Here is a 24,520-nt window from a genome sequence, read left to right on the forward strand (position 1 = left end):
ATGTATGTATTTATTTTACATCTGTGGGTGTTTTGCCTGGATGTGTGTTTGTGTACTATTGCATGTGGTTCCTGAAGAGGCCAGAAGAGGGCACTGAAGCCCCTGGAACTAGAGTTAGAGATAGTTTTGAGCTGCCAATCGATGCTGGGAATTAAACCCAGACCTTCTAGAGGAGCAGCCAGTGCTCTTAACCACTAGGCCATTTCTCCAGTCCTGGGAATAATAGACGTTTTTAAAGAGCTCCAGGCCCTGTTGGATTATAATTCTTCAGAGTTAGGATGAGGTAGGTACTCTGTTTTTATGTGATTCATAGCCTTCATTAATAACTTTCATTGTTTGATTGCTTGTTTATTTATTTATTTATTTATCTGTTTACTTATTTATTTATTTTTGCTGTTAGGTACCCAAGAAAAATTGTTTATTGCTAATATAATATATAATATTATATTAATATATCAATATATAATAAAGTTATATTGATAATATAACATATATTAGTTTTGTCATCATTATTTTAAGATTAGCTGTCATATGGGTCTGACCGTGTTAATTCAGAAAGGAAAGAAATTAAAGAAGATTTAAATAAAAATTTTTATTATTTAAATTTCAGATTCCCTGCTACATTTATTTGCAATTGAGAGAGTTATACTTTTCCCCCTCTATGAACAAATACATATTTTTGCAAGACATCTCATGGGTAAATGCCTGTTTTTTAGTATTTGATGATTTAAATAAGGGTTTTGTCATGGCATGGCAACACATGTTCATCATCCTATAGTTATGTAATGCTTATGATCCCAAGTTCCTGGAAGGTGGAGGGAGGCAGGAGGATCAGAGTTCAAAGTCATCCTAACTATTTGGTACGTTTAAGGCCAGCCTGGGCTACATGAAAGACCATGTCTCCAAATGAAAACAAAAACAAAAACAAACCATAAAACAGAAACCAAATATTTGAGAAACCAAAAAAAGAGAAAACCATTTTCCCAGGTTAAACCAAAGCTCTCCTTCAGTATGATTGCCAAAACAAACACATACTGTTACTGAGTTCCAGCCAGTTAACATCGAAGGAAGTCTGACCCTGAAGTCTGAGGACTGGCCCCCACCTGCAGGCTGCACTTTTAACAGGGCAGAACTTGGACACTGTGGTCACGCCCCTCACATCTCTAGATTTCTGTTTCCTTATAGGAAGGAATAGAGAAACCACTGCGGTCTGTGTCTTAACCTACTCTGTATCTGAAGGGGACTTTTGTTTTTTTTCATTTAGATGTGCTTTTCCCTGAGTATAATAATTTCCTCAGATTCCAAGTTTGGAAAAAGCTCTAATCAAAATGAATGTTTTTCACATAACATTTGTTTTGTTAATAGATGTGTTAACATAAGCACTTGCATCTGGTCTGTCTCACCCTGAACTCTGTTTTCCTCGGGACAGTTTCAGTAACTTAGAGGCATCACTGCAGTACTGCCTTCAGTTGCTCCATCATATTCACAACAGAGTCCTTGGTCATGTGTTCAAGGTCCTCTTGGTCTGGCTCCATCTATATTTTTCCTGGCCTTCATCTCTCCCTGCTTTCAAATATCTTCCTCCTTTCAGATGCACAGCACTCTACTTATTTCCCTAGAGATGTGGTCCACTTGTCTGTGTTTTGTGAGGCCTTCATTCCAAGTCCTTCAGCTGACTTCTGTCTGATCACCCCACTCATTCATCTTCATTTAGATCAGATAATTAGCTCCAGATATTGGCTATCAGAAGCTTTTAAGAGCCGTAGTACCAGTGGGTCCTGTTGTTTCCCCCAACTAAGTGGATAGAAATGTTATTTTCTCCTGCACGAGGGAGCTATCTGAAAGCAAGGATTCTATAATAATTCTCTGTGAGCCACACAGAGGACATCTACTAAATCAGGACGGTTTTCTTTTTTGTAAGGAAATGGAGAGAAAAACGCTTAAGAACAGATTATTATGTTTTATTTTCTCTCTATCGTCAAAAGAATTATGCTGAGTAGCACCTCTGACTTCATTAAGTTATTTACATAATGCTTAGCTTCCTACTGAAAAGACCATTGGTGCTCAAATGTATTATAATTTTTTTGTCTTAAGAAGATATTTTTGTTCAATTCTTTCATAAAAATATTGGTCACTATTTATCATACAGAGGCAACAAAATGCACCCGGTTTACATGCATCAACAAGTCAATAAATCATAATGTACAAACAGCATGGACTCTGAACAAACAGTACTACTGCAGCTCAGGGTACAGCTCACCGCAGCTCTAACACTGATAGAGAACCTGCTATGAGAAACAGGGCAGTCCAGTTTCAGTTGGCGTCAGATTCTCTGCTGAAAAACCGCTGAACACTGGTCCTATGGAGTCATTAACTTAAAGGGAGCCACCTGCAGAAATCACACTGCAAAGCACCATATTAGGTCAGCTTGAGAAAATGATACCTTTGGTCAAAGACAGAGAGACTTCAATTTTGTTTGTCTGCTTTTGAAAGCTAAGTATCGTAATGATTCAAAGCAGTTTGTTGATTAAATATGATTCAAAACTTTCGACTGAAAATTAGAATGTCTTTCATGTGAAAAGCTACACCTTCCATGACTGAAGTTTTCAATGAAACTGGCATAATTCTGTTAATAAGGACTAGGAGATTTTTCAAGAGAAAGAAAAAGGAAATCAACAAGCAAAAGTGCTTTCTAAACTCCAAGACAAGTTTCTGGAGATGGTATTTAATAAGAAGAAAAGTTAAGCACCACAATACAACATTTAAAAACAAAGACAGGAAGATCCGCCAATACACAGAATGAGGAAAGCAGCATTCACATGTTTACACAGAAAGTAAAAGATGCATTCTAGCCTACCAACCCTGTGCTTGCTGTTCATGTGACATGTGGACAAACATACAAAAGATGAATCTGTCTGCAACCTCAAGTCGTGATGCAATTTGATCAAAACTTGTTACTTGTGTATATGAGAATCTTTATTATAATTTTTAAGAAGCACCCTCTTCATCAGTTTAAAACCTCCCACAATGGGCCGGCAAGATCTCTCAGTGAGCACTGGCACCTGTGACCAAGCCTGATAGCCTAAGTTCTACCCCAGGCCCCAAATAGTAGAACAGACCCCTCTGACCTCCATACACTCATGACACACTCACGCCTGACCACACACATCAGACACACAAAGTTTAAAGACAAAATGCCTGTGGGAGGCATGCACCAGGAAGGGGGTGGTGAAGAGAAAGTTTCTGGTGTATCATGTGATGCAGACTCGTGTGTTTTGATGAGGCAAGACCTGTGGGAAGACACTTGATGTTTGGACTCAAGGGACAGTGACAGGGCTCTTACATAGCTAGCTGTGCAGCTCTTCCTTGGTCTTGAGTCTTCGGTGATCTTCACTTTGTTGAGAGACTCATGGCAGAGAACTCCTGGCATTTCAGCTGGTCCTGGTCAATCCTGCTGACTCGTGCCAATTTGGCAGAGGTCTGGCAGTTTCTGCTGGATCTTGCTGCCATTGCTAATTCATGTCCGGTGACACTTTTGAACTGGGCTGTTGATATCCTGATACTAGCGAACTGGACTGCTGGTATCCTGACAACAGAGATTGGAATCTCTCCAAAGAGCTACTACTAAACAGGTCCACATCCCTTTGTCCTGTTTACCATCTTTCTTCTCCTACCCTTAGATGGTGGGCTAGAAGTGGGGGTCAAGGTATTTGAGAACCCTTCAAGTAGGTTTTGAAAATCTAAGCCTACGGTGGGGAGGAGGGATGGGGATGTAAAATGAATAAATAAATTCATGGGGAAAAAATGTCTTCCGTATGGGCCGCTCAGCTGTATTACATTGGGTAACTTTACATTTAGTAAGTTGGTTAATAGCTAATTTTTCATTTTAGAATGTGCGTCTGGAAATTTGGCTTTCGTTTAATACCAGACAAATGCAGTGTCTGTGGGGAGAGCACATGATTGATTTCTCACACACACCCCCACCCCCGAAGCCCTCCATACTTGACCCCCGACTGGCTGCTGTAATTGCCAACAGTGGCAGGAGCCACTTTGAAGGCTTGATTAAAGCAGATGGAGGTGTCTAAAGAGATCTGTTTGCTGAAAATATCTGGTAACAGGAAAATCCTTGAATAAATAAAGCGTGCTATTCTGAATTTTCAAAATAAATGCTTTCCAATGACTGGCGGATGTAGTGGTTATTTTTAACCCTGCAATGGTTTCAAGATAACAATAAAAATTTAATGTTTTTTTTTAACCTTAATTGTTCATCATAGAAACCCAAACTGACTTGTTTTGGAGTGTTGGGTTTGGGGTGGTAAATACTAACCAAAGAGATAGTTGTATTTCATGGCTATTCTTAGCTATTTTATAAATATTCCCAGTTCACCCTGCTATTCTGTGCATAAGCTCACTTGCAGACAAATGGTCTTCCACTGCTGACTGAGAACATCTTTGTCACCACACTTTGATTCCTGCGCTCCTGGATGGCTTCCTTTCGACCCATCGACTACCGGGTTGGTAGCTCCTGTGTCTGTCACCTTCTTCTTGTTTCGTTCCTTTCACTGCTAAGGAACATGGTTTCTATGACTTCTACACTGAACCTGGAAGTCTCACACCCATATCAGGCACCCAGCAAGTCTGGATTTCGCCCATTCACAGGCATCTGTGTGTTTGAGAGTAGGAAGTTGAGACAGTCCTCTGCAATCCCATCATTGTGTGGCTTTAGTGGCCACTGCCACATTCACAAATCCAAATGGTGATCTCAACAGTTGCCTCCCTCTGTAGCCATCTCCCTGCCCCACTTCCTCATCTATCCATTGCTACCTTGTGTCAATCTAGCAATGCTATACGATGACAGTTATACAGTATGTAGTCTTATTTCCAGTCTCTTAGCTAAAAGGTCTTGGATTCACGAGAGACATTTGTGACCGGGCACAACAGTGCAGAGGTTCCTCCATCTTGTAGTTCTTGAACATAGAATTAAAGCTAAAATATCCCCTACTTTACTGAAGGCACGGCCCTCTCAGAACTAATAGGGAGGGAAGCTTATACTTTTTAGTAGACCTGAAAATATTTTCCATGATAAAGAACAGGAGATAATTTAGTTGGAGCTCAATCACCATAGTGTAATGGTCCACCTTCTTAAAAAAAAATCCACTTCTCTTTTCTACAGCAGAGTAGGATGGGAAAAAATGTAAAATTACTTACTCCAGGAACAGATGAAAGAGAACACTGCCATCTTAACATGGTTCGGCACTGAGTGACCGTGTCCTGACATTCCAGGGTTAAGCTTTATTTAAGGGACCTCGCAGGAGTGGAGATATTCTAAAATTACACATGCATCTCTTGATTTGACAATTAGAAACAATGAACCCCAAAAGAAATGGGAATTTTCCCAGGAATCCCAAGCTATGAGAAGTAATCAGCCTGCCCTAACCAGGGGTCGGGGAGGAGGCTCCTTGTGTCCTTTAAAGAGGTTTCACATAGCTCTAACATCGTGCCTGCCACCTTACTGGATGAGATGGAGCTCAGACAGTAATAAATCTATGTTGGGCTGGACACCTTGGCCAGGACTGCTCAGAGGTGTATCATGGGCCTTTATTCTCTTGTGCTTTGCTTTTTGACATGAGGTCTCACTCTGGAGCACTAGCTGTCCTGAAACTCACTGCGTAGACCAGGCTAGCCTCAAATTAACAAAGATCTCGCTGCCTCTGCTTCCCATCTGCCGAGGCTACAGGCACACTGACTGCACTACACTGCTATTTAAACTCTAATCTCATGTCAGGACCCCAAAGATAGACACACTGGGGTGAAGGGTGGGGGTTCACTGGATCTCCCTGTTCTGTTTTTCAGTGGCCACAGTCCCTTTTCTGCTTTCCATTACTAATGTGACTCTTGTAATTGTCCTGTTGAGGGAGGGTGGCTGAACCTGGGTTTAGAGCACAGGCTTTGACCCCCAAGTCCAATATGTTAGGCACGGACAGTTCCAAGAGGTACGTTAAATGGAAAGGAAGGTCTTGGGTGCAGCTCTGAGGCAGGTACTTGCTGAGCAAATGCAGGACCATAGTTTAAATTTCCAGTATCTATGAGTCAATAATATCTCATTGTATCTCTATGTTTCTGCTGTGTAATATTTGGTTGTATTACTTAATATCTACGCTTGTACCTGAAAAATTGAAACCTCAATAACTTCATGTGATGGTCAAACCATTTCCTAGGGTGAAATCTCCAGCCCATCTTCATCCTAGATATACTGTCCTCCTTAAATGTTTGCTGAGTGTTTGCATTCCCACATTGTATGAGGCACTGAGAATAGGAAAGTAAGAGTTCTCACTTTGATGAAAATCACATGGGAGGGTAAGGGAAAGAGCCAACAGTTTCCAAATATCAAGGACTGCATAGTGTAACGAGGCAAGACAACACAGAGGCTCCTCTGGTTTGCATTCTTGCAAAAGCCATTTCAAGTTGAACTAGAATTTGATCTCTTTGATGGAGAATCCCCGAGGAAATGTATCCAGCTCTATTCTAGGAGCCCAAAGTGAAAATGTCTAAGCTCCTTTTATCAGTTTGCTTGCTTAAGTCGCTCTTTGCCCCTACAATGACATGCCAAAATCTCTGCCTTCCAAAACCCTATGCTCTAGACACACCACGCTACACTTAGGTCTGGAATAGCTGGGTGTATTGCCAGCCATCTGGAATAAAGCCTTCCAATGGGCTACAGACTGTGTCTGGATGGCCATTTCTGGTAGGCTCCCTGTAACTCTGCAAGCAGAGTCGCCAAGAAAAGACATTCTTGCTAAATACTTTTAAACAAATTTTTTTTTACTCATGTGCATGAGTGGGTTTTGTTGTTCTTTTGTTTTGTTTTGTTTTTTCACAAGTGTTTTGCCTGCATGTTTGTGCTGAGTGTGCTTGCCTTGTGACACCAGAAGCCAGAAGGTGGCACCAGATTCCTTGGAACTGGAGTTAAGGTTATAATTGTAAGCAGTCATGTAGGCACTGAGGCCTGAACCCAGGTCCTCAAAACCCAACTTTTCAGTCCCAAGATGTGTGTGTGTGTGTGTGTGTGTGTGTGCGCTCGTGTGCGTGTGCGTGTGCGTGTGTGTGTGTGTGTGTGTGTGTGTAGCTGTTTGTGGAGTCCAGAAGAGGGCATAGGACTATCTGGAGCTGGAGTTAGAGGCAGCTGTGAGCCATTCACAGTGATAGGATTACAAACTATCCTTTGCAAGGGCAGTTGGTCCTCTTGAACCTTTGAGCCATCTCCCCAGACCCTTGCTAAGTATTTATTTTAATCCAGTGTTTGATTTTCTTCCATAATGGAACAAAAAAAGGGAAATAGTGGGAAAATAGGAAATGGAAGTGAACGTCTTAAGGATAAGCTTGTCGTGGAAAAATAAAAGCTTTTGGAAAATCAAATCTGTTCGTTCAAGAGCTACTGTGCATTTTGTTTCCTTCACCCCCATGTGGGCTAGTGGGAATCAGGTAATAGGGAGACTCAGAAGCGTGGCAGCTTCTAATCTGGAACATACTGCAATTCTGAACCCTCCAGTGAGGTGAGATGCATAGGCAAACTGAAAAGTCCTCCGGGGATGTCACAACTCTGTGAATGTACACCAAATCTAATCCCATTGTCTATTCGGCACACCTCCAACTATACCTTCATTTCCCATTGTCTTTCTACCCGCTCAGCAGAGATTTCTACTATTTTCTTGGTAAGTTAGGAGAAGAAATCTGATATAACAGACACGGCAAGAGTTTGCAAATAGCTTAGTCCTCTCGGCTTTTGGGGGAGCGCTGTTTAGTGGATCAATTTATGTGCTATGTGCTCAGTCTGAAATCCATAGAGTATCTGCAATGGTGGGTGCTCTAGCAGGACATAGCTTTGCAACAAGGAAGGGAAGCAGGGAAGAAAGACACACCAGACAAAGTGCTGGGAAGAAACTGTAGACTTCAGACTTTATTCTAAGTGCCTATAGGATCTGTCATGCAGGCATGGAACAGAGACATAGATTACTACAGAGGCTCTGGCAACCTGCTCCAGGTCTCCAACGCACCAGGTAGGGAAAAAAAATTCATCCGGGCCGCGCAAGCGCACTGCGGGGCCTCATCTGGGCCTTGCCTAGAGCCATGAAAGTTCCAGCCTCAACGCCCGGGAAGGCACCGTTGGCGCCTCCGTTTTTTTTTTTTTTTTTTTCCCTTCCCGGTTTCTCTTTGGGAACTCCAATGGCTGGCACTGTGCTTGGCATTCAGTGCTCTATCCACTCCGAGAAAAAGGAAACGGAGGAGACACCCAGACCCTGCTCTCCTACTAGATGTCTGCTAGGCACTGCCGCTGAGCTCCCGGGAGTCAAAAGCGTCCTGGGAAGAATCAGGACTCTGTCTCCCTCAGGCTTGCTGGCAGTCCTTAGGTGTCCCCTGTGCCGGGAAGCCACCCCATGGGTCGCCTTGAGACCCCCCGCGCCGGGAAGGCAGGCAGCCGCGCGCTACCCGAGCCTGCGAGGCACCGTGGGCGGTTGGCCAGCCGTCGGCTGCTACCAGTCGCGAGTCCCCGAGGTCCTGCGCCGGGAGCCTGGCTGAAGGGTCGCCTCTCCGGACTTCCTTTCCCTTGCCTCAGTGCCCCGGACCTGGCTTGGCGGGACCTTCTCCGGACGCTAAGGAAACTCTCGATCGGCCGCAGCCATGAGTTCGACTCCCGGACTACCAACTCCGGGGGCCTCGCTGGCCCTGCGGGTGTCCTTCGTGGACGTGCATCCCGAGGTGATCCCGGTGCAGCTCTGGGGACTGGTGGGTCAGCGGCGGGAGGAGTACGTGCGGCTGAGCCGGGAGATCCAGGAGGCGGCAGCCACGCGCTGTCCCTGGGCTCTGGGTGGGGCGTCGGCATCGCCGGGGGAGCTGTGCCTGGTGCAGGTGGGGCTCATGTGGCACCGCTGCCGCGTGGTCAGTCGCCAGGCGCAAGACAGCCGCGTCTTCCTGCTGGATGAGGGTCGTACCATTACGGCGGGCGCAGGCTCGCTGGCACCAGGGCGCAGCGAGTTCTTCCACCTGCCCTCCGAGGTGTTGGGCTGCGTGCTAGCCGGCCTGGTGCCCGCGGGCGGCGGTGGCACGGGCGGTGGTGAGCCCCAGCACTGGTCCCCCAGCGCTGTGGACTTCCTTAGCAACCTGCAGGGCAAGGAGGTGCACGGACGGGTCCTGGACGTGCTACTCCTCCATCGCCTGGTGCTGCTGGAGGTGCCCGCTGTGTCTCAGCAGATGGAGGAGCTGGGTCTGGCCCGGCAGGTGCCCGACAGCCTCTTCTGTTCCCTGCTCAAACGCTACCTGACAGCGGCGGCCGGGCTGGGTAGCTCCGGAGCTCCAGTTCTCCCGCGAGCCGCGCCCAAACAAGAGCATCCTGGGTTGGATTACTTTTATCCCCAGCTGCAGCTGGGGGTGACGGAGCCGGTGGTGGTAACCCAAGTATGCCATCCGCACCGAATTCACTGCCAACTCCGGAGCCTCTCGCAGGAGATACACCGGCTCTCTGAGAGCATGGCCCAGGTGTACCGGGCGCCCACGGGGACAGAGGATGAGGACTCTGGCAGTGGCACCTGGGAGGAGAGGGAGGAGAGCCCTGACAAGCCGGGGTCTCCTTGTGCTTCCTGTGGCTTGGACGGACAGTGGTACCGGGCCCTCTTGCTGGAGACCTTCAGGCCTCAGCGCTGTGCCCAGGTGCTTCACGTGGATTACGGAAGGAAAGAACTGGTGAGCTGTCGCAGCCTTCGCTATTTGCTGCCGGAGTATTTTCGAATGCCGGTGGTGACATACCCTTGTGCTTTGTACGGACTGTGGGACTGCGGGAGAGGCTGGTCCCGGTCCCAAGTAGGCGATCTGAAAGCTCTGATTCTGGGCCAGGCAGTGAATGCGAAGATTGAATTTTACTGTTCATTGGAGCACATGTATTATGTCACCCTGTACGGGGAAGATGGAATCAATCTCAACAGCGCGTTTGGGACACAATCCTGTTGCCTGGCTGACCGGTTTCTTCAGAGCCAGGGCATAGAGGAAGAAGAGGATGAGGATGACGATGAAGTGGAGTTTCAGTCTCAGTCCCCCGCTGAGGAAACGGAGGAGGAAGTCTCCCTCCCCTCCTTGAGATCTCTCAGGTTGAAGATGAACACCTTCTATGACGCCCAGGTGGAGTTCGTGAAGAGCCCCTCGGAGTTCTGGATTCGCCTGAGGAAGCACAAGAACACCTTCAGCAAGCTGACGAAGAGAATGTGCAGCTTCTATTCTTCTGCCAGTAAGCTGGACGGGGTTATTTTGAAACCGGAACCGGACGATCTTTGCTGTGTAAAATGGAAAGAAAATGGCTATTACCGGGCCGTGGTCACCCGATTAGACGGCAAGAGTGTGGACGTGTTCCTGGTGGACCGGGGCAACTCTGAGAACGTTGACTGGTGCGCCTTGCGGATGCTGCTGCCTCAGTTCAGGCAGCTACCCATACTGGCTCTGAAGTGCACCCTGGCTGACATCTGGCCTCTCGGGAAAACATGGAGCCAGGAAGCAATTTCATTTTTTAAAAAGACGGTGCTTCACAAAGAGCTGGTGGTCCACGTTCTTGATAAACAGGATGGCCAATATGTGATAGAGATCCTGGATGAATCCAGAACCGGGGAGGAAAACATCAGTAAGGTCATCGCTCAGGCTGGATATGCCAAGTTCCAGGAATTTGAAACCAAAGAAAACATCAGACTCAGTGCCCACTCCCCCGGGCATGTTCTGGGTCATTTTACTGCAGAGACTAGTAAAGTACCCTCTGCCAAGAAGATCGAAGGAGACCAGAAAGCCAACAAAGACAACAAAACCCTCTCTGTTTCGGAAGCTTTGGCCGACAAGGCGAGCCCTTTGAACCTTTCCACTGGACAGACTGCACAGGACAAGGGGAAGGTGACGTCTGACCCGTCTCTCCTAATGCTGAATTTCTTGAAAACAAACCCGGACTGCTGCGGTAAAGGGGAATTGGAAGTAGGCAGCACGGTCGAAGTCAAGGTGTCTCACATTGAAAACCCTGGCTCTTTCTGGTGTCAGCTGATGAGGAACGCCCAAGCCTTCCGAACGCTGATGTGTGACATCGAGGACTATTGCAAAAGTGAGCCATCTCCCTATGAGGGGGACACGCGTGCTTGTCTGGCAAAGCGCACAGCAAACGGGAGGTGGTCCAGAGCTCTGATTAGTGGGGCGCCATCTTTAGAGCATGTTAGAGTGGTGTTTGTAGACTATGGAGATAAGGGCGTGGTATCAATAAAGGACATACTCTCCGTCAGTGATGTCTTCTTCAAGGTTAGAGCACAGGCCTTCCGGTGCAGTCTCTATAATTTAATTCAACCGACTGGTGAAAACCCCTTTGTCTGGGATGAAAAGGCGGTGCAGGCTTTTAGTGGGTTTATTGATAATGCTTGGCAGAACAACTTAGAGCTAAAATGCACCATCTTCGCTTTGGCGTCAAGACACGAGGAAGAGTGGTTCAATGTTGTGGACTTGCTAACACCCTTTCAGAGCGCCTGCCATTTTCTGGTAGAAAAGAGACTTGCGAGGCCTGTAAAACTTCAGAAGCCCCTGGAACCGTCTGTCCAGCTGCACTCTTACTACTATTCCACCCATGACCTAAAAATCGGAAGTGAAGAATTGGTGTACATCACGCACGCTGATGACCCCTGGACATTTTATTGCCAACTTGCGAGAAACACGAACATCCTGGAGCAACTGTCATACAACATTATGCAGCTAAGTAAAGCCTTACTGAATTTAAAACCATCCACCTTGGTCCCTGGGACCTTGTGCCTTGCCAAATATACCGACGGAAACTGGTACAGGGGAGTAATAATAGAAAAAGAACCAAGTAAGGTCTTTTTTGTTGATTTTGGGAACACGTACGTAGCAAGTGACCATCTGCTCCCCATCCCCCGAGATGCCTACGATGTTTTACTTTTACCCATGCAAGCGGTGAAATGCTCATTGTCTGACATCCCCCATCATATCCCCGAGGAAGTCACAGCATGGTTCCAGGAGACCGTCTTAGATAAGTCACTGAAGGCTTTAGTCGTAGCCAAAGACCCAGATGGAAGACTGATTATAGAGCTTTATGACGAGAGTGTCCAAATCAATGCCAGTATTAACGAGAGGCTCGGGCTCCTTGGTTACAAAAACAGCACCAGGAAAAAGGACAAGGAGAATGAAATGATGCTCCAAGAGACCGAAGCTCTTGGAGGTAAAACTGAGAACGTGAGGTCACCACCCATGGATTGTTTGGGTAAATCGGGAGAGGGCAAAGCACCCGGTGTAGAGATTAGGGGTGAATCGTGCAAACCCAAGCTCAGCCCAGCACGTAAGGAGCTCAGATATTCACAAAGCCCGGCAAAGGCCAACCTCGTCACACCGTATCAGGACTCCATGGGAAGCAAAAATGGTGGAGGCTTTCTATTAACAAGGGAGAAGAAAGAAGACATGTTTGCCAGCTCACCTATGAGTGGCAGAAAACTAGACTCCACTCTTCCTGAGAGAAGAGTGGGAGAGGCCAGCGGCAAAGATCTGCCCCCCAAGTTTTGTGAATTCCCACAAAAGACAATAGCGCCTGGCTTTAAGACCTCTGTGTATGTTTCGCATATTAACGACCTTTCAGATTTCTACATCCAGCTGATAGAAGACGAAGCTGAGATCAATCATCTTTCAGAGCGACTGAATGATGTCAGAACGAGGCCCCAGTACCACACGGGTCCACCGTGGCAAAGCGGAGACGTGATAGGCGCCGTTTTCCCAGAGGATAACTTATGGTACCGAGCAGTAGTCCTGGAACAGCAGCCCAACGACCTTCTCTCTGTACAGTTTATAGATTATGGCAACATGTCTGTGGTCCACACTAACAGAACCGGTCGGCTTGGCCCTGTTGATGCGGTGTTACCTGTGCTGTGTCTCCATTGCTCCCTAAGGGGGTTTTTGGCACCTGAGGTCATAAGCTGTAAGGAAATGGTGGGCTACTTCTCCCAAAGGACAGAGGAGGCTCAGATAAGATGTGAATTTGTTAAATTCCAAGGCACCTGGGAAGTGATTCTCACGGACGAACATGGAATCATAGCTGAAGAAATGATTGGCAGGTTTCCATTAAATGACACATCTCAGGCGGGGCTTGCCACCCAAGCCATGAAAGGGGACTGTTTGAAGCTGGCTAACAAACCCAGTATTGACACTTCTGTGTTTCTTAACTGGTATAACCCCAAAGCAAAACTGATAAAAGCCTACGCCACCGTGATAGACGGGCCTGAGTATTTCTGGTGTCAGTTTGCCGATTCTGAGAAGCTGCAGTATCTAGAAACGGAGGTTCAAAGTGCCGCCAAGCAGCTTGCAGACAGGAAAAGCTTCATCCAGTGTCCACGAGTCGGAGACCCGTGCATCGTGAGGTACAGAGAAGATGGGCGTTACTACAGAGCCCTCATCACTAACATCTGTGATGACCACCTTGCTTCTGTCAGGCTTGTGGACTTTGGGAACATGGAAGACTGTGTGGACACCAAAGCACTTTGGAACATCCCTTCTGAGCTCCTGCTGGTCCCCATGCAAGCGTTTCCCTGCTGCCTTTCTGGATTTGCTGTCTCTGGTGGTGTGTGCCCTCAAGAGGGAAATGATTACTTTTATGACATAGTCACAGAGGACATGTTAGAGATAAAAATATTGGAGATTAAGAGAGATGTTTGTGACATCCCCTTAGCAATCGTGGAGCTAAGGAGCAAGGGAGAGGACATTAATGAGAAGATGAAGAAGTACGCTAAAATGGGCATGCCCAAGAGCAACCTGTACTCTGAGAAGCATGGCTTAGAAAGAAAGGGGGCCCTGACCAGCCCTGACCTTGGCCTCAAGAAACCAAGTCACAAATTAGCATCAGATAAGACATTCTTCATGGAACCCCGGGCAAGTGAGCTCTCGGAGAGAATCGAAAAGGATTTAACTATTGAAACCAAGCCAAGTAAGTTCTACGAACGCAGCACCCGGAACATCTTCGATGCTTTTGAGAGCTCATGCAAAGGGAAAATGGGTTCTGAGAGGCTAGAAGGTGGCAGGGATTACCATTTCATGGACAGAGCCAAGTATGACAACAGCTACCTCAGCACGGGATTTAATCCAATACTGGCCCGTGCTAGTGAGCCAAGGGAGCTGCTGGAACTGAATTCACTAGAGGTTCCACTCTCCCCTGATGAGGAATGCAAAGAAACCTTAGAGCTGGAATCCATTGAGTTACAGCACTCCCCCGCGGGGGAGGAAGAGAAAGAGGAGCTGGGCCTGGGATCTCCTCTGTCCCTGGTCTGCGAGGCAGGAGCCATCCTGGAACCATTCATGGTGCAGCTTCCTCCGGATTGTGAGGCTGAGAAGCAGCTGGCACTGGAACTCCCCACACCCCAGCTGTCTTTGGATGACAGCCTAAGTCCTCTGTCGGCAACTGTCAGTCAGATCATCCAGGAATCCCGGTGTGCCGAGGAGGAGAGGAAGTCCAGCCGCGTGGGCTCTTCTGATGACGACGACCACAGCGTGTCTCTGCTCCCGCACCATGGGAAGGGCAGTGATTCCCCAGCACATGACGAAATGAACCTGTCTGAAGAGGAGTTTCTACAACTCGATAACAGAGACAGCACCGCCTTATTGGCACCCTTGTTCCCTGAGGAAGGAGCCAGAGGAGGAAGGAAGGGTGGAAGCACAGTACCAGGTGTGTTGGTCTCCTTCAGCTTTTAGTCATTCAGGGTTCTTGCTTCCCAGAAAGGGCATACCCAGTGCAGAGCTATGTACATTTTTATGAAGGAAGATTAAACACAACGAAGTTAGCTCAGATTTGAATTTTGTGAAGGGCGTTTCATTTTTGCTTGTTTTGGTTTTTAGAAGGAAAGTCTCTGTCTCTACAGCCAGCTTATCTTGGATCTGGGCCCCCTTCTGGCTCAGCCTGATCAGGTGGGTAGAGAGAGATGGCTTATCAGTTACTAGCATGCACTGCCCTTGCAGAAGACCCAAAGATTGATTACCAACACCCGTATCAAGCATCTCACAACCACCAATAACCCCAGGTCAGGAGATCCAGTGCCCTTTTCTGGCCTCTGTGGGCACTCACACATACGCACATCTGCACAAACAGATACAAATATAAAAGAAAATCTAACCTTTTAAAATGTGTTCAGAATGGGTGAGAAGCATTGCCAGCTACATTTCATATAGATGGCCAACATCTGAAATACACAACAGTCTTTAAAATTAGCCATTAAAAAAAAGCTTTCTAATCAACAACTTGGCCAATGAACTGAACAGACATTTTTCCAAAAGGAGACATACAACATTTTTAACACATTTAGCATCCGTGGCCATCAGGGAAATGCAAACAGAAAGTGTTTTAGTTCCCCATCCCAGTAAGATGGCTGTTGTCAAGAGAACCAATGGAAACAAGAAAGCAAGAAAGCAAATGTTGGCTAACCTGAGATGAAGGGTTAGCCTTTACTCACCACCAGTGGGCGCATAACCTGGTGTAGTCGCTATGGAAACTGGTATGGTAACTTCTCAGAAAGTTACAAATAGAACTGTCATAAGCTATAACCATCCTTGCTTAAATATCCAAAGGGGCTCCTAAGTTTCCCTAGTAGAGACTTGTTATCTTGGTTGGAGTGTCATGATAAAACACTGTGACCAAAAGCAACGTGGGGAGGAAAGCTTTTATTTTGTTTTGTAGCTTGTAGTCTGTCATCCAGGGCCATCCCAGCAGGAACCACCTCCAGGCAGGAGCTGATACAGAAGCTACAGAGGGGTGCTGCTTATTTGCTTGCTCCCCAGGCTTACTCAGCCTGCTTTCTTAGACTCGGCTGAGACCACCAGCCCGAGGGTGGCATCTCGCGCAGTAGGCTCGGCCCTCCTACAGCATCAGTCAAGAAAATGAAGCACAGGCTTGCCCACGGGCAAATCTTACCAAGGCATTTTCTCAGCTGAGAGTTCCTCTTACCAGATTACTCTAGCTTGTGTCAAGTAGACATGAAACTAGCCAGCATGCTTCCTTATCTAAGTTTATTGCTGAATCACTCACAAAATAGCTATGAACCAATCAACCTAGATGTCCATCCATAAATGAACCAACCACAGAAATGTGGTAAATATACTCAAGTGGAACTGTATTTAGTCACAAGGAAAAATGAAAAATTTCAGGAAACTCGATATAACTGGACATCACCATGGTATTAAATATCGAAGTCTTAGAAAGAAAAATACCTTGTATCCTTTTTCACATGCATACCCAATGCATCAGTTTTCATCTATGTATAGATGGTAAGGTATGGACCATGAAAATAGACCATGTTCACTCATGGTGACAGTATATGCCTTTAGCGGTAATTTTCAGTGTTAGAGGTCAAATTCAGTGGTGGTTTTTAGTTTTGTCATTTGGGGGAAGTGCTAGGATTATATAAAGTTGGGGCATACAGATATGTGTGTGTGTGTGTGTGTGTGTGAATGAATGTAAAATATATTTTGTATATAATAAAATTGAGGAAAGAGTCAGAAAACATACTAACATATGACTTACTGATTAAACAAGGATTGTAGTACACTTTGACTAGGAAAGTGCTCCTCTCCCTTGTCTCATACTAAGGTGCCAGCCTGTGCACACTGAGTCTTTCTGTGTTCACTTCATCAGCTCAGCTACAGAACACCTACACTCTGAAAGGCTTCTCGGTTGGATCGAAATGTGTTGTGTGGTCGAGTCTAAGAAACACCTGGTCTAACTGTGAGATTCTGGCACTAGCAGAAGAAGGAACAAGGGTAAGGGGAAAGTGGAGGACTTCGTTTCAAGGTGACTTGCTAAAAGTGCGTCACTCCTGTTCACAGACTCTCAAAGGTTCCAAGTAGCTATTGGTTAATCTCTGCTCATTTCTCCTGGCACCTCAGTGAAGGTTGTGAGACTCAAACCCACCTGCCCTTTTATAAACACTGGCGGGGATTTACAGCTTATTGGCATTACTTTGTCTTATATTCTGTAATCTGGAAAACCAGATATACTAGTTGTTGGCCTATTCTATAACTTGGGACCTTGGCCGAACATACCAAGTCTGAATTTCTTGAGGTGGATTCAAGAATGTACATTATTACATCACTTGAATACTAGACAGCGTGAGTTGGAGAGTAGGCTCAGTAGCTAAGAGTGGCTATGCTCTTGTAGGGGAACCCACTTTGGTTCCCAGCACTCCTATCGGGTAGCTCACAACTACCTCCAAGTCCAGATCCAGTGAAGCAGGCACCCTCTTCTGGCCTGCATTGACCCCTGCATGCATGAGGTACACATGTAGACAAGCAGGCGTGCACACATACAGGTAAGTGAGCAAATCTTAAAGTGGGAGGGCCACTGTGTAGAACGTAAATTAATGTCATTGACACGCATGTGCAGTAACATCCAGCTGAATGTCTATACTCTCCAGCCTTAGGCATCATTTCTTAATATTGTCTACTATATTCTAGACATCAAACTGCTTACGTTGCATATGTATATATGTACATACATGTATATCATGTTTTTGCTTTGGTGTATGTAGTAAAATAGCCCCACCTCACTCATGTTCCATCCCATCTACCACAGGCTTTTTGTTTTGTCATTGTTTGGTTTTGAGACAGGGTTTTTTCTGTGTAGCCCCGACTGGCTTTAAACCTGGCGAGCTGCCTGCCTCTCCCACCCAGTGCTCAGATTAAAGGCAAGCCCTGATTCCCACATAATTCCAAATCATTAGTGATTTCCTTTGGCCATTTCTTCTGAGAATCACTAGTATTGCTGTTTAGATTTGCCCTATAACTACAAACTCAGCCTCCAAGAGAGTTCTATACCTGTAATCTATCTGAATGTTTGAGCACATAGCAGCAGACCTTTCAGAAGCAGTGTTCACACTGTAGTGTACACTCTCTTGTACTCTCTCTGATTGTAGGCCTTTCCCCTATTACACTTGGAATTTTACTTATTTCTGATCCCTTAGCATATACACTCAACATGTTCATAGTTCTGAGTTTAAAATATAGGGTAAACTTTGATATAACCCTTTTTTGTTTCTTTAGAGACAACATCCCATATAGCCCAGGCTGGCCTCAAAATTCTCTACTTAACCCAAAGTTTCCTTGAACATTTGAGCCTCCTGTCTCCATCTCCCATGTGCTGGGATGAGAGGCATTCATCACCACACTGGAGGACTGAGCCCAGGTCTGTGCATGCTAGACAAATACTCAAGCAGCTGAGCTATGTCCCCAGCCTCTGATGCAATCATTTTTACTGTTTTATTGTGAAGATTCTGGGGACACACAAGTCACTTGCAGTTTGTAAATCTTGCCTGGTTTTGGTTGTGTTTGTTTTGTTTTGTTTACCAGGTGTTCTCTTTCCTCTTGTAGGTTTTGAACCTTTCAAGTGGTGTGGAGGAGACAGTAAGCCCTGAGAATGTCTGGAATGGTATTCCCAAGGTAGATAAGAGACCCTCTGAGGTATGGCTGAGTAAGCATTAGATAATGAAAACAAGGCTCTGTTTTTTTTAAGACGTTTAGACAAGCACTTTTCAAAGCCCTTGTGTTAGGAAGAATGCACAGGGAAAAGAACCTGTGTCAACACAGTTGATTACATCAATGACAGAATCAATCTTTTTGGGACATTAAACAAGCCAGTTATTTATGATTTATTCCTTGATTTTTTTTCCCACTTTGAGGTTAAAAAATGAAAAAAAAAGTTTGGTATTGATGACTCATATGATATATATATATATGTATGTATGTATGTATATGTATAGATAGATTGACAGATAGAGAGAGAGAGAGAGAGAGAGAGAGAGAGAGAGAGAGAGAGAGAGAGATGCCAAAGATCCAAGAAATAGGTTGTAATGAAGTTGCTAGAGATAGCTCAGATCTTCAATTGCTGTTCTTAGCAACAGATACAAGCTGAGTTTCTAGGATCCACTTTAGTCATCTCGTAAATGCCTGCTAGTCCAATTCCAACTCCAGAGGATCCGATGGGCTTTTTTTTTTTTTTTTTTTTTTTTTTTTGGCCTCCAAGGACACCTGCACTCATGCTCACACACACACACACACACACACACACATAAATATATTACATATATACATATGTATATACACACGCACACACTTTTTCTCCTTTAAAATGAAAAAGTAACCGCCATTGTCATCAACCTTGCAAAGACAAAAACATCTGGTTGATGGTTTTGTTTCCTTTCCCACTCTTTACCGTGTAGATTGAATTGTCTCACACACTGCCATGCAGATGTTGCGGCAGCATGTGGTTTTACAGTCTGAGGAGGACTGTAATGGTGGACAGCTTCCGCAGCCACCAGGATGTACCCCTGGGTATCAAATTTTGTTGTTTTCCTCGTTGAATTTGAACTTCTTGCTTCTGGCAGATCCAATGCCTGGCCAGCACAGTTTGTCTCTGTCGATTGTTCCTAGGAAAGATGGTTCAGACCTCCCTCCTTCTTAATAAGCTGAGTCACTGTGGATTATTATTTTGTGAACACTTTGAATCATGTATGACCCAGGTCCTGTAAGCATCCTGTGGAGAAGGCTGAGGTTCTCATTTTGGTAGAAGACTGACTAAAGTTCCCATTGTAAACTCCATCCATCTATGGCTTCTGCCTCCCCAGATTAGTTTAGTTTCAAAGCACATTTGTCTTGCTGCTCAGGTCTGCTCAGCACTTCAGCTGAGAGGTCAGTCTGGAACTTACGGTGACAGTCAGGCATGAGAGACTGCTGGGTTATTGTTGCCAAGCACAGTTCTGAGACTGAGCCTTAGCTCATACTTAGTGTTAGCATGCCAGCATTAAAACAGTGCTTCCTCACCCTCCAAATTTCTCCTAGGCCATGTCACCTTTTGTGTGTGGAGGGCATGCACACATGTATGTGGAAGACAGAGGTCAACCTCAAGTGTTCCTCAAGAGCCACCCACCATGGTGGCTTTTCTTTTGTTGTTGGTTTTTGTTGTTGTTGTTGTTGTTATCAATTGTTCCGGGACAAGGACCTCTCACTAAAAGGGGGCTGGTGCTCTTCGGTTTGGCTATGCTGACTTGGCAGCAAGCTTGAGGTTGACGTCTACCTCTGCCCCTGTCTACAAAGCGTGCTCCGCCACACCCAGTCTTTTATATGGATGTTGTCAAGCCAGCTCAGGTCTACATGCTGTGTACCAAGCACATTACCCATGCTACCTCAGCTCCCCGGAGATTCATTCACTGATCCCCTGGGTAGACTTGGTATGCTTGTCTCTTTGGCTTTCTCTTTTTGATCCTTCAGTTCTGTGTGGCTGGGCTTGCCATTAAACTAAAGTGGGTGAGGGAATAGCATAAGTTCAGCCTTGTTCAGGAACCTGAGGGCCGAGACAGGCTCCATCCACGGTCTAGGTGCCAGCACACCCATGTTACCCAGTATAAGACCAGAAGAAATTAACACGATGGAATTTCCTGCTTATTTCCTGTTTTCCACTATTCAGGGTTGATGCATTTTAATCTCTTTTAAGAGACAGAGCCTATCTCTGATATTACTGTCTTGCCCCATTAACAGTTTCTGTTTGATGTGCCCTCAGTGCAAAAGTATACAGGTGTGTTCGTGCAAGTGTGTGTGTGTGTGTGTGTGTGTGTGTGTGGTTAGTGTCTAGGCTTCTGATTTCTAAACTTTATTATCTGAATGATTTAACTTTACCACAAGAATGCTTCACTAATAAGTTCCACTTGCTCATAATGCTATTAATAACTCATCAGAGCCTTACCATAAACATAACAGGTTTACAGCGCAGCTATTTAAAGAGCCATGGCCCATTTTCTTCTTCTTTTCCCCCTCAAAGCACGGCCTGATTTTATTGTTGCTGTTGTTTGTTTGTCTGAATTTATTGAGAGTTTCATGCAATGTGTTTTGCTCCTATACAGTCCCTCTCTCCAGCTCCTCCCAGATCCACTCCTAGGCTATATCCACCCAGCTTCATGTCCTTTGTGTTTTATAACTTTCAAGACCAATCTGTGCTGGCCAGGTATTGTCGGATGTGTGGCTTTTCCACTGGGGTAAAACTGGCCTTGTAACGGGTAGGCTCTAGAAAAAACTGTCCCTTCTCCCAGTCATCAGTCTCTCATGGCTAGAGGTGGGATTTTGGCCCCAACACCTGTTCCCATGCAGGGATTTGGTCTGACTTGGCTTTGCATAGGTCTTGGGCATGCTGTCATTACAGGCTGTGAGTACATCTGCCCTGCTGTGTAGTTATCCACGGCCTTTGGCTCTTTACACTCTTTCTGTTCTCTCTTCTGCAATGCTCCCTGAGTGTTGGGAGGAGGGGGTACAGTCTATATGTTCCCTGTAGGGCTAACCTTGAGCTACACACACACACACACACACACACACACACACACACACATTATGGTGGAGGATGATGTTTAGCTGCTCCTTCTGTCTCCCCCCAAGTGCTGGGATTATCAGTACAGACCAGCACACCCATTTGTACAGCCATCCTCTCTTTCCTTCATCAAACAAAGCTGCCAGGGTTGGGGGAGCGCACATACAGGAAAACGGCACTTCCTGGCCTGTGTTGAGCTCCAGCAGAGATGTAGTAAGCAGAGAGAACTTGATAAACTGAAGGCATGCTTCTGCTTCCGATCCCTGACTCTGAGACCAAACCATGCCAAGTCATCAGGAACCCATTTTTACCATGTACCCCCACCTGTGGTGAGGATCTGATTTCTGTGTTATTCTAACGATGGTAATAATTCTAAGGTTCCGTTTGGTAGGCTGTATTCCAAACAGTAGGAAAGGAGCTTTCCGCCATGCCATCGGATGACACCACCATCAAAGGTAACCCGTGGGCATAAAACCACACAGTGGTTTTTCTGTTACCCGGAATTTCCAAGTCTTAAAGAAAGCATTATCTTTAATCTCTCAAATGGAATGGGTTGGCAGCTTCTGTGAATATTAACAGGACTGGGTTGGGGGGGGGGTGGGAGTAACAGGTTTATAGGTGCTGATTGGATGAGTAAGAGGAAGATTGGCTGAAATGTCATCAGAAACCTGGTGGTGAACTGAGTAAATCTTAGACGTTAACTTCTGAACTTGACAGATGAATACTTTAAATGAAATGAGATGGCTTTCTTGGGGGCAATCAGGATGGCATCAGTGAGCGGGTTAAGGTACCTACTGCCACTGCTGTCAAACCTAGGGCCCCACGTGTTGAAAGGGGAGAAGTGATGTCTGTCAATTGTCCCCTCACCTCTACACGCATGTGCACACAGACTCCCATCCTTTCTCATTATACAAAATAATAAGTACAATTTGAAAATTAAATCTGTTCTTATATCTAATTTACTCGTACATTCAATCTGTCTGTCTGTCAGTCTTCTGAAATTTTCTTCTGGACATTTAGTTCATTTCCGTGACACGTTTCAGTTTGTTGGGCACCCCTAGAACTTCATGTGGCTTTTTCAATAAACAGTACCTTGGTGGGTGGCCATGTTGCTCTGTGGGTATAGAGACCTTGCTGATCTGTGTTCTATCCCTGGATCCCACGTGATGTGCTCCAGTTTGCTTTCAGTTGCTGTGATAAAGGACACGACTGAAAGCAACTCTGGAGGAGAGTGTATATTTAGGACGGTCTAGTCACAATCCATTAATGAGGAAATCCAGGGCAAGAACCCAGGCCAGAAGCAGAGGCAGGATCCGTGGAGGGATAGACTTACTATGTTGCTCTATGGTCATATCCTGCTACCCCTCCATTACCTGTCAGGACCACCTATCCAAGGCAGGCACCTCCCACAGTAGGCTGGGTTCTCTCCACACGGATTATCAATCATGAAAATGGCAGACAGACTTGCCCAAAGAACAACCTAACAGAGCATGTTCTCATGGTTGACCCTAACTTGTGCCATGTTGAAAACAAACAAACACATAACCAGTAAATTGTATAAGGAGGAACTGGTCCTTACCAAGTTGTGTCTGCTTCCACACATCCCTACACATGATTTACTGATTTACTGCACACGCATGTACACACACATGTGCGCGCACACACACACACACACACACACACACACACACACAGAGAGAGAGAGAGAGAGAGAGTGAGAGAGAGAGAGAGAGAGAGGAATGGATCTCGGTACTACTTGGGGCACACATCCCCACCCCATCCTGTTGTTACTCTGTTTTGTCTCCCACGGGTTTTTCTTCTGTTTCAGATGAGGAGTTTGGAGGTGACGCAGATTATTCAACTCTGAACACAGCCAAGCTGAGCATATAGATGCGGCCAATCAGAAGCTGCCTTTCACAAGCCATGTGTGCTACCCAGACCAAACGTGCCAGAGGCAACATAAAGCACATGACCCCTGGAAGCTGTCCTTTGGGGGACAACTTGATGTGTGGTGGAAGCGATGGGTCTCAGGGTGACAATACAGCCTGTTTTTTGCTATTTAGAGGTATCTGGTCTTGTCCCTCAGCCAATAGCATTCTTGAGTTTCTCCTCGGCCAGGATAATTTATTTTGCTAACCTATTACTGTATCCCCCAAAGTGCTCTCTTTTCAATAGATTGTTGTTATTAGGTTCTCAGTGAGCATGACAGGATAGACTTTGTTAGCAAGACCATCAGAAGCCTCGTTTGTCTCTTGAAACTTTGGCTTGTGTGTCTGCTGAAATAGATGCCACTGCTCTGTGTGAACCTGAAACACAACAAATGCAACCTAAGATTTGAATAAAGTTTATCCTTGAAGCTGTGGCCTCTGTCTGTTCTGTAACAGAGAAGTGGGGGACCTTGGTGCCAGGAAAACTTAGCTCTGAGCCCGCACGGTGGAGCATGCCTTTAATCCCAGCACTCAGGAGACAGAAACAGGGGGATCTCTGAGTTCAAGGGCAGCCTGGTCTATATAGTAAGTCAGTTCTGGGACAGCCAGAACTACATAATGAGACCCCATCAAAATAAATAAAATAAAAACAGCTTTGACCTGTGAGTCACTCCAATGATACTTTTAAGATTACATTTCCGTGTGTGTGTGGGGGGGTGTAGAAGTAGATATGTGTGTGGGTGCATGCATGCCAAAGCATAACACTTGCAGACCAATGAACAACTTTGCAAGAGTTGTCTCTCCATACACTCACTACCAAGGTCTGGGGGATAGAACTCGGGTCATCAGGTTACAACATGAAAAGTACCTGAAACGTTTCGAGTGCTTTTCTCCTCCTTTCCTGTGAGGAATGTCCAGTGTGCTAGTTTATTTGCTAAATTGTAGCTCACTGGATGCTTTCCATTTTTCTTCTCTGAGCCTCTGCATAAACCACAAACTATAAAAGAGTATTCTTAAGCAAACCATTTCAGCCATGAGAGCCATTTTTAAAAATCAAAAGATATGCCCAATGTGAATAGGGTGAACGTATGTGGATAAAAATAAAAATATCATCCCCTGTGGTCCTATATGAAGAGTGAGAATTAAGCATTAAAAACTGGGTCTTGCTAGGCAGGGTGGTGTCTTTAAACCC

The 24,520-nt window shown here is 45.7% G+C and overlaps 1 protein-coding gene across 2 annotated transcripts; it reads left to right on the forward strand.

Moving 5' to 3' along the window:
- Positions 1-8,679: 8,679 nt before the first annotated feature.
- TDRD6 (tudor domain containing 6) lies at positions 8,680-23,290 on the forward strand (the record flags this gene model as incomplete). Of its 2 annotated transcripts, XM_080916749.1 has the most annotated exons (6): positions 8,680-10,276; positions 10,859-14,728; positions 16,688-16,812; positions 18,418-18,507; positions 21,792-21,855; positions 23,211-23,290. In XM_080916749.1, 6 exons carry the CDS (start codon positions 8,680-8,682, stop codon positions 23,288-23,290), a joined length of 5,826 nt encoding a protein of 1,941 aa, XP_080772875.1. The 2 variants fall into 2 exon arrangements, with proteins under 2 accessions (XP_080772875.1, XP_080772874.1); XM_080916748.1 differs by having other exon boundaries at positions 8,680-14,728.
- Positions 23,291-24,520: the final 1,230 nt, after the last annotated feature.

This window comes from Micromys minutus (assembly GCF_963924665.1).
Source record: "Micromys minutus genome assembly, chromosome: 5".
Classification (NCBI taxonomy): Eukaryota; Metazoa; Chordata; class Mammalia; order Rodentia; family Muridae; genus Micromys; species Micromys minutus.